Source organism: Hippopotamus amphibius, chromosome 5, assembly GCF_030028045.1.
Source record: "Hippopotamus amphibius kiboko isolate mHipAmp2 chromosome 5, mHipAmp2.hap2, whole genome shotgun sequence".
NCBI classification, from domain to species: domain Eukaryota; kingdom Metazoa; phylum Chordata; class Mammalia; order Artiodactyla; family Hippopotamidae; genus Hippopotamus; species Hippopotamus amphibius.
This window is the reverse complement of record NC_080190.1, coordinates 155,378,917-155,396,951: the sequence shown is the minus strand read 5'-3', so window position 1 is coordinate 155,396,951 and position 18,035 is coordinate 155,378,917. Positions and strand designations below refer to the sequence as shown.

At 42.1% G+C, this 18,035-nt stretch overlaps 1 protein-coding gene and 1 long non-coding RNA gene across 2 annotated transcripts in view; one reads left to right on the top strand and one right to left on the bottom strand.

The window, feature by feature from the left end:
* The window catches only part of DEPTOR (DEP domain containing MTOR interacting protein), a 128,953-nt gene extending 119,621 nt beyond the window's left edge, over positions 1–9,332 (bottom strand). The window contains exon 1 of the mRNA XM_057734078.1: positions 9,034–9,332. Within this exon, the coding sequence (XP_057590061.1) occupies positions 9,034–9,155 (122 nt within the window). The 5' untranslated portion in view covers positions 9,156–9,332. The remainder of the gene's footprint in view (positions 1–9,033) is intronic.
* LOC130853003 (uncharacterized) lies at positions 7,806–16,983 on the top strand. The gene is made up of 3 exons (XR_009053630.1): positions 7,806–7,965; positions 14,842–14,876; positions 16,876–16,983. It is a non-coding gene; the product is annotated as an uncharacterized LOC130853003 (long non-coding RNA).
* Positions 16,984–18,035: the final 1,052 nt, after the last annotated feature.

The window sequence follows — 18,035 nt, the reverse complement described above, 5'->3', positions numbered from 1 at the left end:
GCACATTTATACACTGGTTGTTCTTCAACCAGCACCTCATTATATATATCTCTCACTACCCCCGTCCCAATCCTCCTTCCTTTTTTTTCTTTTCTTTTCTTTTTTTTATGGACACACCACTCATGGTGTGTTCCTCCAGAATTTTACAACTTGTTAGAAAATGGCCAACTTCACACATAATAAAAGCACAGGGACTAACTTAACTGTAACGAAAATAGGATAGCATGAAATGAGGCTTTCTCTCTTAATGAAAGAATGTTCATCCTGATCTTCATTTGTTTCTCACGCTTTAAGTCGTGATCAGAGAAGCTACTGAGCATTCTGTGCTAGGACTGGTCCTTCTGAAGCCTACCTGATCTGCCACAAAGCACAAGATTCAGTTCTCTGGAGCTGTAACAGTTTCACCACCCAAAGGACAGCTTCACAGAGCTGGGTGATCAAAATAAGGCCAAGACCTACATGGGTGCTGGGCCACAGCTTACCTTGATGAAAGGAACCTCTGGGTAAATATCAGAATCAGAAATCTGTAGGTACAAGTATTGTAGGGAGACATGTCATGGGGATGAAAACAAATAACAAACACACACCACCAACAGTAACAAAACCACGAGAAGCAGCTAAAGGTTCCGAGTGGAAAGATTTGCACCTTTCTCTGATGACACTAGCTGCTAACTACCTCCTCTGTAGCTGCCATGGGCTTCCCCCAGCTGGAGGCCCTGGCATTTGTCCCCTCTTGCCACACCCTAGCAACAGCTGTTATCCAAAAACTGCACAGACAAAAGGATATCTTTTTTTTTTTTAATTAATTTATCTATTTTGTTTGCACCGGGTCTTAGCTGTAGCATGCAGGATCTTTTTAGTTGTGGCCTGCAAACTCTTAGTTGTGGCATGTGGGATCTAGTTCCCTGAGGGGCGACTGAACCCAGGCCCCTGCACTGGGAGCATGAAGTCTTACCCCACGGGACCACCAGAGAAGTCCTGAAAGGATATCTTGTCCCCCACTTTCAGGTGTGTTTTCTTTCTCCAGTTTGTCACTCCTATTCAACCTTAAAAATATTTGCAAAGCTGCAGAAAAGTGACTCTCTGTGTGGACCCGAGTAAATTCCTGCTCTCTCTAAACTCTTTCAGCATGGAAGCATCCCAGCCCTGATGAAAACAGCTCCTGTTGCCCCTGCTGGCACTGCCATGGGGAACAGCTGTTTACAAGCAGGCTGTCTGATCCGCTAAGCTCTCTGCCCCAACTCTGTCTCCACTGGTGTTGCCCCAGCATCTAATAATCCAGAGAAACAGTCACTGACATAAGCTTCCAAGTGTGGTTGAAGCTGATAATACTGGGACAAGGATCCCAGATCTGCGAACCATCTCTCCTTGGTAGATAATTAGGAACAGAGAAAAGTGTGATGACTTACTATGACTTACGATGTAGAAAGAGGGTTGATGACGATTTCCTTTGTCTTTTCCTAATCACAAAACTTTTAGACACCACTCATTTAAGAGCCGCCACCTAATAAAGGTAGGTGAGTTCCTGATCCAAATAAATACTAGAAATTATAGGAGAGAACAATCATCTGTCACCTCTCATTCTCTTGAGGTGTATTTATTAACAACTTATTTTCCGGTTTACTGATTCCAAAGCTGACAGAAGCCAGAACCTAAACATCAGCAATGGCCTTTTAGAAAAGTAATCACGAACACATTATTCATAAACAATTAACACTGCAGTCATTTCGAAAACAGGTCTGCGAAACAATAAGTGCGTAAGGGTGTAAAATAATTCCAGAATCATTTATCGAGCGCTTACTAAGTGTCTTCCGCTTGCATGATGGTTTTTGCAGGTGACAAAGTACTTTCCCAGGCTGTCATTCCAGGGAAGAAAGGAGTCTTTACTGGGTTTGCTACGTGCTAGGACTGCGCCTGCTGCCCGCACAGCCAGTGTGTGAAGCAGAAAAGATGTTCATAGGAACAGGGTCTGTACGTGGGAAAAGTCAGTTAGTTCAACACCCTACAAGAGGTTTGTCTGCGCGGACTCCAGATACAGTGGCTCTCCATTTCCTAAAGTTCTCCCTTTTTTATCTGGACAGGCGGTAATTTCCTGAAGCCAGGATATCCTCTCTGCTGTTTAGAAGAATAAAAGCATATTCCTTCTGCCTGGATCCCCACATTTCAGTAGTAGCATCTGGGCAGTAGCCTTCCTGCCATTTCCTTTGGTTACAATGTGTAGTAGAGCTAAGCTTCCACATTAATAGACACTAGTAGGGGCTACCCCCTAAGACATTCTCTAAGCCGGGGTCCCCAACCCCTGGGCCGCAAACTGGTACCAGCCCTCAGCCTGTTAGGAACCCGGCCGCACATCAGGAAGTGAGTGGCAGGAGGGTGAGCAAGCAAAGCTTCATCTGCTGCTCCCCATCACTCGCATTACTGCCTGAACCACACCCCCACCCTCACTCCCCCCCCCCAAAAAAACTGTCTTCCACGAAACTGGTCCCTGGTGCCAAAAAGGTTGGGGACCGCTGCTTTAAGCCAAACTTGAAATTCCTTAAGTTCAAGTGCAAGAAAACAGGGACTTTCCTGGTGGTCCAGTGGCTTAAGACCCCACGAACCCAATGCAGGGGGCCAGGTTCTAATCCCTGGTCAGGGAACTAGATCCTGCACGCCGCAATGAAGATCCCATGTGCTGCGACTAAGACCGGGTACAGCCAAATAAATAAATATATATATATTTAAAAGTGCAATAAAACAAACTACAGTTGGCCCTTGAACAACTGGAGTTTGAACTGTTCAGGTCTACTTATATTTGGATTTTTTTTCAATATAAATACTACAGTACTACACAAGTCATGATTGGTTGAATCTGTGGATGGGAAACCAGGAATACAGAGAAAGTCTGACTGTAAAGTCATACTCAGATTTTCAACTGTTTGGAGGGTGGATGCCCTAACCCCCACATTGTTCAAGGGTCAACTGTATTTCTCCTTGTTCTATTCTGTATCTCTAAATTCCGTATCTCATATTTACTTTATTATAGATTGGCCTTTGGTTCCACGAGCTGATTTTCACCTTTTATCTGCATACTGCATTAACATCGGCAAAGCAAGTTCAGAAAAGCAACTCGATGTTGATTTAACAGGTTTCTATGAAAAAGGCAACGGCAAGGCTGTAAGAGTCTGGAAAGACAGTCTGTTGTAGCAAAACAGCAAATACATCAAACAATAGTAAAGTACTACAATTTCCTACAACTTAGCTAAAACTTATTGCCTAGTAAATTGCTCTTACGGACCCAGCTTTAATGACTGGATGAGACTGCTGTAATTAGCATATTTAGTCTAGGTAGATGAGCATAACTGAAAAGCTTGAAGCGTTTTCTCTCTTAATTAAGCATTCCTCATTACATTCTTAATTCTCCTCCCCACCCCCTTCCATCCTCACAGCTGGCAAAACAGTGAACTATAATTTATCTTCCCATTAAAACGATTACAAATTCAGAATGAGGGGAGTTCAAATTAAGTTTTCAAAACCACATGGCAAGGAAGACCCGGTTTAAAAGTTAATGCAGAAAGTGACCATTCTATCTTGTCAAAACACGAACACTTCCAGAAATTAATTAGCTTTTTCCCAACAGAAGGGAAAAAGCATTTGTCTACTTGCTTGTTTGCGAAAGTTATCACACCAGAAATATGACAGCCTTATATACATGGTTCTGTTTTACACTGGTCTTACCATGACACTTCTTAACCCTCTAAACTACTCAAGGGAGATACCGTTAATTGTAGTCTAGCATTTTGCTTAAGAGCAAGAACTCTCAGCTCTTAACATTTTCTGGCTGAATACTCTATGGCCAATTAGCTTACATGATCTGCTCCTCAGTTTTCCCATCTGTAAAATGAGGATAACAAGTATATCTTCTACACAGAATAGCTATAAAGCTTAAAGGCATATATATATTCTTTTGATAATATATATTAACATATATATTTCTAATACTATATATAAGCACTTGGAAGAGTCTGGCAGATGATAAATGCCATGTAAGTATTATTATCATGCCTACCGTTACCACAAAGAGAACAGTGATATTCTTTGGCCTTCTTTATTTAAATGCTCTATTACAAACCACTTTCTTGCTAAGTATCTCTGAGATTAATCTATAGAAGAAACATAAAGTGGATCTCCGATGTAGTACTTAGGATGTCATAGTTATTACTACATGGACGATTTCAAGGTAAAAGATCTATGCATAAAACAAAAATAAATAATGATTTAAAAAAGTCACAGTATGAAACCTCGCTAATATGAATGATTCATAGATGGTTAATTATCCTCAAATTAGGAACATTCTGAGACAATTTTCTGGACTATGGCATATTTTCTCTGCATTGTATCAAGAATAAGAGTATAAAAAGATATACGTAAAGTATCAGTCCCATCTGATGTAGTAGTAATGTGTTATCCAGTTAATGATAAATATCATTGCATTCTTGGGCCAATCCAAAAAGAATGCAAAAAGTTTATTTTAAAATCTTTAATATTTTGTCTTTCATCACTCTAATGTGTCATCCAAATGCATTTTTGTAATAGTTTTATTGAGATATAACTCACACACCACATAATTCACCCATTTAATGTATATAATTCAATGATTTTTAAGCATATCCACAGAGTTATGATATTATCACCACAATCAAGTTTAGAATATTTTCATCATTCCCAAAGAAACTCTATACCCATCAGCAATCACCCTCCATTCCCCCTCCCCACTGCCGCTGGCAACCACTTTGTGTCTCCATAGTTTCGCTTGTTCTAGACATTTCACATAAATGGAGTCATATTGGGTTGACCACAAAGTTCATTTGGGTTATTCTGTAACATCTTATGGAAAAACCTGAACGAACTTTTTGGCCAACCTCCTAACATTTGTCCTTTTGTGTCTACCTTCTTTCACTTAGTACCATGTTCTCAAGGTTCACGCATGTTGTAGCATATATCAGTACTCTATTCCTTTTCACTGCTGAATAACACTCCTTTGTATGGATATACCACACATTATTTACCCATTCATCAGTTGATGGACAATTTGAGTTGTTTCTGGTTCTGGCTATTATGAAAAATGCTGCTGTGAAAATTTGGGGACAGATTTTTATACAGATATATGTTTTCATTTCTCTTGAATATGTACCTAGGAGTAAATGCTGGGTCACATGGTAATTCTATGTTTAGTCTTTGAGGAAATGCCAGAATGATTTCCAAAGTGGCTGCATCATTTTACCTTTCCACCAGCAGTGGATAATGGTTCCAATTCCCCCACATCCTTGCCAACACTTGTTATTATCTGTCTTTTTGATTATAGCCATCCTGGGGATGTGAAGTGGTATCCAAATGCAGGTTTTTTTGTTTTTGTTTTTTTAACTTATTGGTTGAGTTGGGTCTTCATTGTTGCACAAGGGCTTTCTCTAGCTGCGGTGAGTGGGGTCTACTCCTCCTTGTGGTGCGCGGGCTTCTTATTGCAGGGGCTTCTCTTGTTGTGGAGCATGGGCTCTAGGTGTGCAGACTTCAGTAGTTGCGGCATGTGGGCTCAATAGTTGTGGCTCATGGGCTCCAAAGCACAGGCTCAGCAGTTGTGGTACATGTCCTTAGTTGCTCCATGGCATGTGGGATCTTCCCAGACCAGCACTTGAACCCGTGTCCCCTGCACTGGCAGGCGGATTCTTAACCACTGTGCCCCAAATGCAGTTTAAAGATGCAAAAACATGCAAATACATTGGGCAAGGAACTAAAATCTTTTATGACAGGGAAAGCACAAAGAGATTAGGAAAAGGATCCTGCAGTCAGGCTGGAAAAGAAAGCAGGAGATGTTCTTAAATGTTACTCAAATTTCATATCCTTATGCAACCAGCTGCCATTACCAAAGTGTCAGGATTGTGGAGCCAGTCCCCAGCTTCACATCTGGAGCTTATAATAATCATAGCAACCACTATTTTTGATGTATTGATTTAGTTTACAAAGTTCCTTGCCATGTTATACCCCATATGATCCAACACCAGAGATCTTACATGGGAGGATATTATTATTCCCATTCTGCAAGCATGGTCACTGAGGCCCAAAGTGGCTAACAGACTTGCCCAAGCAAACGTAATTAAAAATAAATACATACACCCATATATACAATATCCGTATATACATCCATAAGTAGATATTAAATAAATAAAATTCACAGAGCCAGACCTGGAAGCCACATTTTGTATTTCAAATCCCAATCCTGGTGTGCCCTTTCCTTATCACCTTCATTTACCTCATCTTTGATGACCCAGAAAGCAGCGGAAAGGAAAGAAAAAGCAGAGAGGAATTGTGTATGTGTCAAGCAATTAGAGGCAGGAGGCCTGGACATCACACAGTCCCCACAATCAGCCTGTAAGAGCGCAGTTAGGGACGTGAAAACGTGTTGTGACAGTGACAGAAGGAGGGCTCTATCCCTGCTCCTTTATGACAGGTTCTTCCAATAACCAAGAAGCCAGTGGCATGCACAGCCACTTAAACCCCTAAATTCTGAATATCACATTATCTGTATTTACAACACTATATTTAATTACATACACTAGTCATTTAAATAGTTGAGTAACTGCTGTGTACTCTGTACTCAGCACTGCACAAAGATGGCAGAGATTTTTAAAAAGCAAAGATGACAGTTTTCCAAAGTAAAATTAAATAATGAACATTTACTAAGCCTTTACATGTAGCATCTCCTCACTTAATCCTCACAAAATTCCTGCCAGAGAAGTTCTGTACCCTGTGTTATTAACCACCAACCAATCCTTTCTGCTAGATCTTGCTCAGCTGGAAGTCACATGTGGTGATACACAGAGACCAATAACACTGGCTAATTCCAACATCCACTGGTTGAATGCTCTTTAATTCTTGAAGCCCAGAGAAAACTCTCACAACAACCCTATGAAGTGCTTATCTTCATTGCCTTTTTACAGATGAGGAAACAGAAGCTCAGAGAGGGGAATTAACTTGCCTGAAGTCACGGAACGATAATACCTAAGGCTGACATGGTGCATACTATATCCCAGGCACTGTTCTCAGCACTAACTCATCTAATTAACCCTCACCACAACACTAGGAGGTAGGCTCCATTATTACCCATCATTCTTAGTTAAGTAACTTGTCCAAGGTCCCACACTAGTAAGTAGCAAACCCAGATTCACTCCACTTTAAAGTCCTCCTCAAATCAACTTAATGTTGACTCTTGGCAACAAAGTGTCTGAGCAGAAATTCAAACCCAGGTCTATCTAACCTGGATGAAAGACAGCCCTCTATCTTCTTACCAATACACTAAGCCTGGCCCTCAAACTTGCAGCAGTGCAGAGGGGTGCCTGGGAAGAGGGGAAGTGCTCTGGGGACCTCCCCAAGTAAGGTGCATTTAAGCATCTCCAAGAAGAAAGTGCTTTCCAGACAGAGGTACCATGCAATTTATTATTTTAAAGGAAGTGAAATGTACCCAACTGAGGAGCAGATAAATTATTGAAGTGTTTCAAATTGAAACAGAAAAGCTTTTGATTTTTTTTCAGTTAGAAAGTCTCTTGATGGAAAAGAAGCCCTTTAATTTTGACTATACATTAAAAAATCATCAAGGAATAGAAATGTGCAATTTGCCTTTTGTAACATTAACCTCAATTAACTCTGCCCTCCAATATTTACTTCCTCAATCTAAGGGCAGCAAGCAGGGTGGTTACCAAACCTTTAGGGATCTTTACAAGAGTCTCTCTCCTTCAGGTCCTGAAACACAGCATTTTAGAAACCAAAATAAGTCTGGAGATTCGGGCTAAGAACTAGAAGGAAGAGGTCCCTCTCCGATGGGACAGGGGCCGGGATACAAGTTGTGGCTCAAACACTGTAAATCCAAGGAGCTTTTCCCCCGGCAAACTGATTTATGACCACAAGCCGGGCAGCTGCGGAACTGGTCAGACCGTAAGTACAATTCTCAAACAAGAATCCAAGAAGGACCAGGATGGGATGAGAATGATAAACAAGGGGACGGGGGGTGGGGGCAGTGTCTGAATCTAGGGGTCACTGCCTGTTCTGCGCGCGGTGATACACGTCAAGTCCCAATTCTTGCAGCAGCCCAGGGCCCATGGACCCTGCTGCCCAAACTGTGAGCGCTGGGGGGGTTGGCACAGCAGCAGGGGGGGTGGGGGCAGTGTCTGAATCTAGGTGTCACTACCTGTTCTGCGCGCGGTGATACACGTCAAGTCCCAATTCTTGCAGCAGCCCAGGGCCCATGGACCCTGCTGCCCAAACTGTGCGCGCTGGGGGGGTTGGCACAGCAGCAGGGCAGCGGGACAAGGTGCCTCCACGCCCCCTTGCGGACCCAGCTGATGACTGAGGAGTCTTGTGCCAATTAAATGATAGGTACGATGTTTCATTAATGTTCTCAGTTTAACCCCCACCACAACCTTTCAAGGGAGTTGCCGCGATCAGCCCCATTTTACAGATAAAAACACTGAGGCTCAGGGAAGCGAAGCACGACTTGCAAGCCAAAAGGAAAGCCTTAAGTGAAGGTGATCGCTGGGCTGGCTCCTTTCACCTAGGAGCCAAGGGGCCAGGGTCCAGGCCGGCTGGGGGTCCTTCACCCGCACCCCTCGCTCTCTGGGCGACGCGGAGCGGGCTGTCAGCCGGGAGGCCTGGCAGCGCCCGGGTGCCCGGGCAGACCGGGCGCGCGCGGTCGGCGGCAATGCGCCTGCGGGGCGCAGGGCTGCAGCAGCGGGGCGAGGGCGCAGCGCGCAGCGCGCACCGGGCGCCCGCCCGCGTCCGCCTCTGGAGCCCCGCGCCAGTGCCGAGTCCGCGGGGCGCCGGGCGGCGGCAGCTCAGCCGAGGCGCGGCGCGGCCGGTCCACGCGTCCGCAGGCGTCCCGGAGCCCCGCGCGAGTCGCGAGCCACGAGTCTCGAGTCGCGAGCCACGGCGCGCGTGCGCGCGGGACTGCTGCGGACACGGGCTGGCAGTGCCACCGCGAACCCCCGGCGCTGCCCCTCATCTTACCGTAGCTGCTCGCCGGTGACCAGGACCTCAGCCATGCGCTCCAGCTCCCTCTGCTGCGCCCCGCCACTGCCGCTGGTGCTGCCGTCGCTGCCACCGCTGCCGGCGCTGCTGCCCTCTTCCATGGTCGGGGCCGCGCCGCTCCCTCTGTCTTCGCTGTCCGCCGCGGGTTCGGGTGTTAAATCAGTCTGCCCTCACTGAGGCCTCCCGCGCCATCTTTGTTAGGGGCCGTCCCGTAGCTCAGACGCGATTGGCTGGAGGGGGAATCCCTTGTGGGTAGGCTGAGGCGCTCGGCGAGTCGGCCCCAGAAACTCCCGCTTGGGGGCGTGGCTGGAGCCCCGCGTGGTCGGGGGGCGGGGCCGAGAGAGTAAAATATCAACATCTGGGCGCGGGGGCGGTTCTGAACTAATTGCTCTGATTGAGGTCGAGTTCCTTGAGCGCCGCTTCCTTTACCCGCAGAGCTTCTAATGTGGGATCCTGGGGACAGCCGGGGAGGTTACTAGACAAGTGTGGAGGCATTTTTATTATACTGTCCAAGTCCCACATTGCCAGAGAGTGAAAATAATAATTCAGCTGAATAGTGAACAATGAAGGCTGTACATGTCCTTGCAGGGCTTTAAGAAATTAAAGCACCCTCCTCACCAAAGACAGCTTGCTTACCTTATGGTGTAATCAATAAAGAACGCTGGCCTGGGAATCAGACAGACCTGGGATCCAGCTCCACGCCTATAATTTCCTAACTAAACGTGCTTAATCCCGTTTCTTCCTTTACAAAATAAAAATAATTGTGGCTATCACTTGCCAATCTGCTGCATGAGAGATGCTTCAGGTGGTTGTTACCTTCTTTAATTGCACCAAATTACAAAATGAGTGTTGTCCTCATTTAACTCAGGAAGCAGGCCCGAAGAGATGGGGCAACTTGAGCCTCATTCTGTGTAAAGTATCGAAATCATTGAACAGAAGTAGAGGCCCCAGAGTTAATTAGATTAACAGCTTGCAGTTGGTCATGTTTTTATTCCACAGTCAGAATATCAAGTTTGCCTGGACTTCCCCGTCAAACATGCAGTTTCTATCCTGATTCTGTCATTTACCAACTTTGCAAACTTATGCTACTTACTTAACTTCTCTGGGCCTCAATTTCCTATCGATAAAACAGGAATAATTCCTACTTTATAGGGATGTTGTGTGGCTTAAATGACATAACATTATGTAAGGTTTCCAAGTACGTGCTATGTGTTCAATAGCTATTCTCCTTAATATCATTACTGCTTTTAAAGAAGAAATTCTTGGCAGATACTTTGCCTTATGAGTTTTTGATGCTAGACAAAACACTTTTTCTCAAGTTATCTCTAATTTTTGATTATTAATAGGCCTTCAAAATGAAGAAAAGAGAAGTACAGACCTGGCCCCACGAAATCTCTCTTTGATTTAATGGTTTTAAGCTTTTTGAAAGTGCAAAATGAAAAATAATTTTCTACCTATTCCTAATTATCCATTGTTCAAGCAACATTTAGTTTTATCCAAAAGCTCTAGCTACATATTGTGAATCTATCACTACTAGGATTGTCTTCTGACTTTTCTCCCTTTAAATCTAGTCATGTTTTCTTTTGGATTCAGGCAGCTTTCTTTATCTGAAAAGTAAACGAGAAAACAGTTTTCTTGTTAAATACATTCTTGTTTAATAGTTTCTGATAAAAAGTTCATGATAAAAAAAACTTTTACCATAAAACTTTATGATTAAAAAAAGCACCTTAACATAAGGGGAAAAAAATCAAGTCAATAATATACCTGATACCACTACTCCAGTGAGAGAGAGAGGGCAGAATTTAATTTTTGTGCTTGATGAGGTTTTGTGTGTGTGTGTGTGTGTGTGTGTGTGTAGATGTGAAAAGGAAATGGAAAACTGGTGTGTTATTGTTTTAACCTTAGTTTTGAAACATGAGGCACACCATGCCCCACTGGGTTAGAAGACAGATGCTTTTTCCTGACTTAGGGAAATGTTAGTGAACTGACTCTTCAGGACATGTGAGTGCCCACGCTAGGACTCTGAGCTCTGGAGCAAGTGGTCCCAGAATAAAATGTGATCTATAGGTATTGCCAGATGAGAGAAGGGGGATGACATGGTGATGAATGTAAGAAACGCCTCGAAGGGCTGAAAATTCTAGCAGAACTTGGTTTGACTCCTGGCTCTGTTGGGGCAAGTTCATTGTCTTTCCTGTATTTTTTCCCTCCTTTGTAAAGTCACGATCATACCACCAATCCCATTGGGTTGTTGGGAGGATTAAATAAAACTGAATGAGCCCATTTGTCCTAGGTAGAAACTCTTGGATGTGAGCCTTCTCCTCCAGCTCTCCCTACTCACCTGCTTCGTGCCTTCTGGCTGTGTTGGTGCTCTGAGGCCAGTGCTTCTCAAACTTTTGATAGATAAGGATCAGATGTGCGTGCATGTGTGCGTGCACAGGCATGTGTGTGTGCACAGGCATGTGTGTTTTCAATCCGCTGAAGACTGACACTTCGGTAAAATACAGTAAAAACGAAACAAAAAACATACAAAGCAGAGCCCCAATTTTTTTATTGTTGTGGTCAACGGACAGAAAATTGTCAAATTGCTGTAAACATTTCCAAGTGATTTCTCTCAATATCTGTATGTCTCAGGGTCTCTCAGTACAGGGAACGGATACCAGCTGGCAGACCATGCTTTGAATAGTTCTGGAAAAGGGTGAGCAGCGAAGTGAGAAGATGAACTTGATTAAAACCCGTGAAATAATGCTGTCGACTACAAAGCTTAATAACCTGTGAACTATTGTTATTGTTAGTGCCTCTTCTTATATACCTGTGTGATTCGCACCTGATCTTAAAGACAACTCAAGCCTCACCTTCTCTGTGCTATCCCCTTGCACTTGCCAAAGTGGTGTGTTGTTCCTGTCTGCACATTCTCATAGTATTTGAAGACGTACATTATTCTTAACCATTAATGGAAGTCTGGAATCTCCAGCTACTACAATTTTTATTCTCTTTCTGTGAATGGAAGCAGATTGATGGTTTAGCAAAATCCTGTCCAGATAGTTCTGTTGATCATTTAAGAAGGGAACTTGTCTTTAAAAATTAAATGTAAAGATAGAGAAAAATTAAATATTCATGTGTTCATCATTCACACCCATTTTCAATATTTTTGTCACCTTTTTGTAGTGATAGAAATAAAACACTACAAATAAATTTGAGGTCCTCCAGTCTCAGCCCTGCTCACTTCCAAGAAGTTCTTTTTTTTAAGCTCTTTATTGGAATGTAATTGCTTTACACTGTTGTGCCAGTTTTTTGCTGTACCACAAAGTGAATCAGCTGTATTTATACATGTATCCCTATATCCCCTCCCTCCCGTGACTCCCTCCCATCCTCCCTGTCCTGGCCCTCTAAGGCATCATCCATCATCGAGTTGATCTCCCTCTGTTATGCAGCAACTTCCCACTAGCTATCTATTTTACATTTGGTAGTGTGTATATGTCAGTGCTACTCTCTCACTTTGTCCGAGCTTCCCCTTCGCCCCCCCCACCCCATGTCCTCAAGTCTGTTCTCTACATCTGCATCTTTATTCTTTCCCTGTCACTGGGTTCATCAGTACCATTTTTTTAGATCCCATATATATGAGTTAGCATACGGTATTTGTTTTTCTCTTTCTGGCTTACTTCCAAGAAGTTTTTAATGCTATAAAGTTGTCAGAAATACTTAATCTTTGGTATATGCTGCCACCTAGTGGTTTATTTTGCAATGACATTAAATGATAGTAGGTCTCCCGCAGGCAAAGGGCCACATTCAAGAAGGCTTTTGGGAAATCTGGGTGGGGGTGGGAAGGAGGGTGTAGTTAATCTCTTTATGGGGAGAGTTCCTGGCTTTTAGTGAGCATGGACTAGAGATACTAGGTATTCTCATTTTCTTGAGACAATACCTCACAAAGAAGAATTGAATTGTCTTAAATCCTGAATGTCTTTATGTCCTGTGGGATCTGCAAGTATATGAAAAACCTGTTTGCAGTTAACAATGCTTTAACCTAATTTGGTTTTATATAGAAACACAAGATATTTTTAAATTTTTAAAATATAATCTTGAATTGTCCATAGATTCAATTATTGTGTACATCAAGAAAAATTTGTACTTTGTTCTGTTCAGAACTTTACCAAAAAAGATTCATTATTGTATAAAATTGTTTCACCCACCATTTGTGTGGTACCATGAGAACAGCACACCTTTATCAGTGCATTTGTTAGATATTGCATGCCTATGTGTGTATTCGCATAGGAATATATTAAGCCAAATTGTAAAATACCAATTATAAAAAAGAAGTGATGACAATATTCAGTTAAATATTACGTTAATTCTGTTATTCTAAAATTATTCATTAGTTATAAACATCTGAGACAGCCTTCGTCATTTAAATATTAAAATACACATGATTTTGTTATACGTGATTTTTTCTTTTCTTTTTTTCTTCCCTATATTCCAGTATAAGGGCATCGTATTGATTTTTTTTTTAAATAAAGCATCTAGAAAGCTTATGTTCTCTATGAATTCAAGGACGAGAAAATAAAGTAAGCATTACATACTATTATTTTTAAAGGGGACATTGTGTTAGATGGGATTGAGAATATTTTAGTGGAATAAGTTATATTTATTGAGCTCTTTCTCTGTGGCTGGCCATGCTCAAAGGGTTATACATGTGTTAAACAAGTATTCCGCAAAATAACCTTGTGAGTTGGCCACTATTTTTCTTTGTCTTTTTTTGTTGTTGAAGTATAGTAAATTTACAATGTTGTGTTAGTTTCTGGTGTACAGCAAAGTGATTCAGTTATACATATACATATATATTCTTTTTCCTATTCTTTTCCATTATAGTTTATTACAAGATATTGAATATAGTTCCCTGTGCTATACAGTAGGACCTTGTTGTTTATTTTGTGTATAGTGTCAATAGTTTGTATCTGCTAATCCCAAACTCCTAATTTGTCCCTCCCCCCCTTCCCCTTTGGTAACCATAAGTTTGTATTCTATGTCTGTGAGTCTGTTTCTGTCTTGTAAATAAATTCATTTGTACCTTTTTTTTTTTTTTTTGGCTTCACTGTGCAGCTTGTGGGATCTTAGTTCCCCAATCAGGGATCGAACCCAGGCCCTCAGCAGTGAGAATACAGAATCCTAACCAGTGGACCACCAGGGAATTCCTTGTATCACATTTTAGATTCCACATATAAGTAATATCATATGATATTTGTCTTTCTCTGTCTGACTTACTTCACTTAGTATGATAATCTCTGGGTCCACCCATGTTGCTGCAAATGGCATTATTTCACCCCTTTTCATGGCTGAGTAATATCCCTCTGTGTGTGTGTGTGTGTGTGTGTGTGTGTGTGTGTGTGTGTGTGTGTGTGTGTACCTGTGGTTGCTTCCATGTCTTGGCTATTGTAAATAGTGCTACTATGAACATTTAGGGTGCATGTATCTTTCCGCATTAGAGTTTTCTCTGGATATATACAGTAGTTTGTATCTGCTAATCCCAAACTCCTAATTTATCCCTCCTCCCCTTTCCCCTTTGGTAACAATGTTTGTTTTCTATGGCTGTGAGTCTGTTTCTGTTTTGTAAATAAGTTCATTTGTGAACTTTTTTTATTGCTGAGTAATATTTCATTATATATATATAATCTTCTTTATTCATTCATCTGTTGATGGACACAGGTTACTTCCATGTCTTGACAATTGTAAATAATGCTGCTATGAACATTGAGGGAATGTATCTTTTCCAATTAGAGCTTTTGTCTTTTCCAGGTATATGCCCACGAGTGGCATTGCTGGATCATATGGTAAGTCTATTTTTAGTTTTTAAGGAACCTCCATACTGTTCTCCATAGTGGCTGCACCAATTTACATTCCCACCCACAGTGTAGGGGGGTTCCCTTTTCAAGGATGTATATTTTAATCCCTATGATAATTACTAAAAAATTGCAAAGAGAAAGGGCTAAAAGATCAATGGATAAATTATAATGACAATCTTTTTTAAAAATTCAAGTAATCTACAGGAGGGCAGAAAAGGAAGGAAAGAATAAAAAAAGGTGGGGAAAAAAACAAATTAAAAAATGGCAATTTCACTAGGAAAGACAAGGTCCTAAGACATAAAACAAGTCTCAATAAAATTGAAATGAGTGAAATCATATCGAGTGTGTTCTCCATGTAAAGGCCATACCATGACATTAAGTTAAAAATTAATAAATATCTAGGAAACCACAAATATCTAGAAATACAATCTACTCCTAAACAATTCATGGGTCCAAGAAGTAATCACAAAGAAAATTAGAAAATATTTCAAACTGTTTGATAATGAAAGATAACTTTTTAAAATGTGTGCAATACAGCTAAAGCAGAGCTTTGAGAAAAAAAGTACAGTTTTAAGTGTTTATATTAGAAAAGAAGAATGGCCTAAAATCAACGATAAGAACCTAGAAAAAGAAGAGTAAAGCAAACCCCAAGTAAATAGAAGTTCATATTTAATAAATATTCCCTCTCCTTTTTCCAATGGTCATAAGGAAACTTTCGGGGGTACTGAGAATGTTCTGCGTTTTGCTCATGGTGGTGGTTTCACCAGTGTGTAAATTTGTTAAATCCTTAAATTGTACACTTTAAATGGGTGCAATTTATTTTACTTAAATTATATCTCAATAAGGTTGATTTAAAAACAAAGGAGTCCTGGGACTTCCTAGGTGGCACAGTGGTTAAGAATCTGCCTGCCAATGCAGGGGACACAGATTTGATCCCTGCTCTGGGAAGATCCCACATGCCATGGAGCAACTAAGCCCATGTGCCACAACTACTGAGCCTGTGCTCTAGAGCCTGTGAGCCACAACTATTGAGCCTTCGTGCCACAGCTACTGAAGCTAACACGCCTAGAGCCTGTGCTCCACAACAAGAGAAGCCGCCACAATGAGGAGCCTGTGCACCACAATGAAGAGTAGCCCCTGCTCGCTGCAACTAGAGAAAGCCCGTGTACAGCAATGAAGACCCAATGCAGACAATAAATAAATAAAAAACAAACAAAAAAAAAACAAAGGAGTCCTGAGGCAGCTGTGCCTCCTGTAAATTCAGGGAATAGCAGGGGCACCTGCGTGATGGAGGTGGGGAGGGGATGGAGATTGTATGAGGTCTTATGGGCCTTGATAAGGACTTTGAGGCTGTGGACACAGAAAAATTAAGATCGTTAAGACAAAGAGCATTGCTCACCACCCAGCTCTATAAGGGTAAAATCATAAGCCACTGCCACTGACCACTGCGAGTGCACCTTGAAAGGAATTCAGAATGAAAAATAAGATGAGGCATTCCATGCTTTGGGTGAGGAGGCCCTTAGATAGTTAGATGCATATCTCAGGAAGAATTTCAATGACCCTAGATTATTGCACCTGCCCGTACACAGAAAAGCACTAAACTCATTAACTTGGGATATCTGTTCTTTGTGATCAGCAGTCATCTTTTAGCAAGATGTGTGGTTGACTACACATATTTCCCAGCCAAAAACCATGTATAAACTGGCTCCTCCCCTACCTCCTCAGAGCTGCGTGGTTGTCTCCTAGGCTCTAGTCCTCATTAAGATCCTAAATAAAACTGAAATTCACTACTTTTACACTGTGTATTTTTCTTTAAGCAGTCAGAATTTATTCTGAAAGTGATCGAACTCCATTGGCAGCTTTTGAACGTAGGAATGCTGTGATCTGACTTACAGGATTACAAGGATTGCAGAAGATAATGTATACAGTGTACACAGTTGAGTACTTGACTCAGGAAATATTTAATAGATATTTCTTCTCTTCTCAGGCAATGGAGAAAGAAACGGCAAAGCAGGCTACTCTGTGAAACATGAAACACTACCACCATCTAGTGGGGAAAATCCTGACTGTTCTATAAGCAAAGCCTAAGTTTAATTAATAAAGGATGCGATGTTAAAATCGAAACTACTCTCTTTCCTATAGAATGAAATAAATCTTGCTGTGAATCAGAACTTCCTTATGTGAAATGACTTTAAGTAAATACAAGGTAATGTGGCCTCTAAGACACTAATCTATTTCTCCTACCATGTGCAGTTCTTTCCTCAGGGAGATATTTCTTTCAAGAATTCCACCTCAAATGTTTGGCAAGGTTTCATCTTTAGTCCAGTGTTTAGTTGTAAATCACTGTCGCTGGGTGATCTTGTTACCAAACCAAACTTGGGTCTGCTTGCCCGACATACAACAAAACCAATCTACTGATGCCAGGTTAGGTGCCCAACATGGGGCTAAGCGATGAGAACAGGAAGCCCATGCTCAAAAGACCTAACCCCTTGATGGCTTTCAGGGAGACAGTGTGAGGAGGAGAGTCATAGGATGTGTGATAAGCTCATGCACAACTCTTCTGATTGGATGGTGGGGGTTACCGGGTAGTATTTCAGGAGTCAACCTTCTTGTTCCAAGTGGTCTGGGGTCTGTGTGCTGATGGTCAGCAGTTAACTTCTTCCACCTGGTGGGGGTTTTAGTGTTTGCAAAACAACTTAAGGATATGGCTCAGGACAGGTGTCCTCAGCCCCTGGGATTTAATGCCTGATGATCTGAGGTGGAGCTGATGTAATAATAATAGAAATAAAGAGCACGACAGATGTAATGCGCTTGAATCATCCCGAAACCATTCCCCCCACCCCATCCCCACCCCCCGGTCCTTGAAAAAATTGTCTTCCACAAAAACGGTCCCTGGTGCCAAAAAAAGGTTGGGGGCCGCTGGCTCAGGATATTATCTGTAGTCCTTGAGGAGGAACTAAGGGTCCTTGACTTTGTTTTATGGTCCAACTATTATTGTTTTGCCTTGCTTGACGGTTTTCCTTCGTTTCTGTATTGTCTCACCTCTCTGATTAAGTTTGCTCTTTGGAACTAGGGAAAGGCCTAGGAGGCTAAAGCTTTTCTATAAACAAGAAGCAGGGGGTGGGGTGGGGGGCAGGGGGGGTTGTC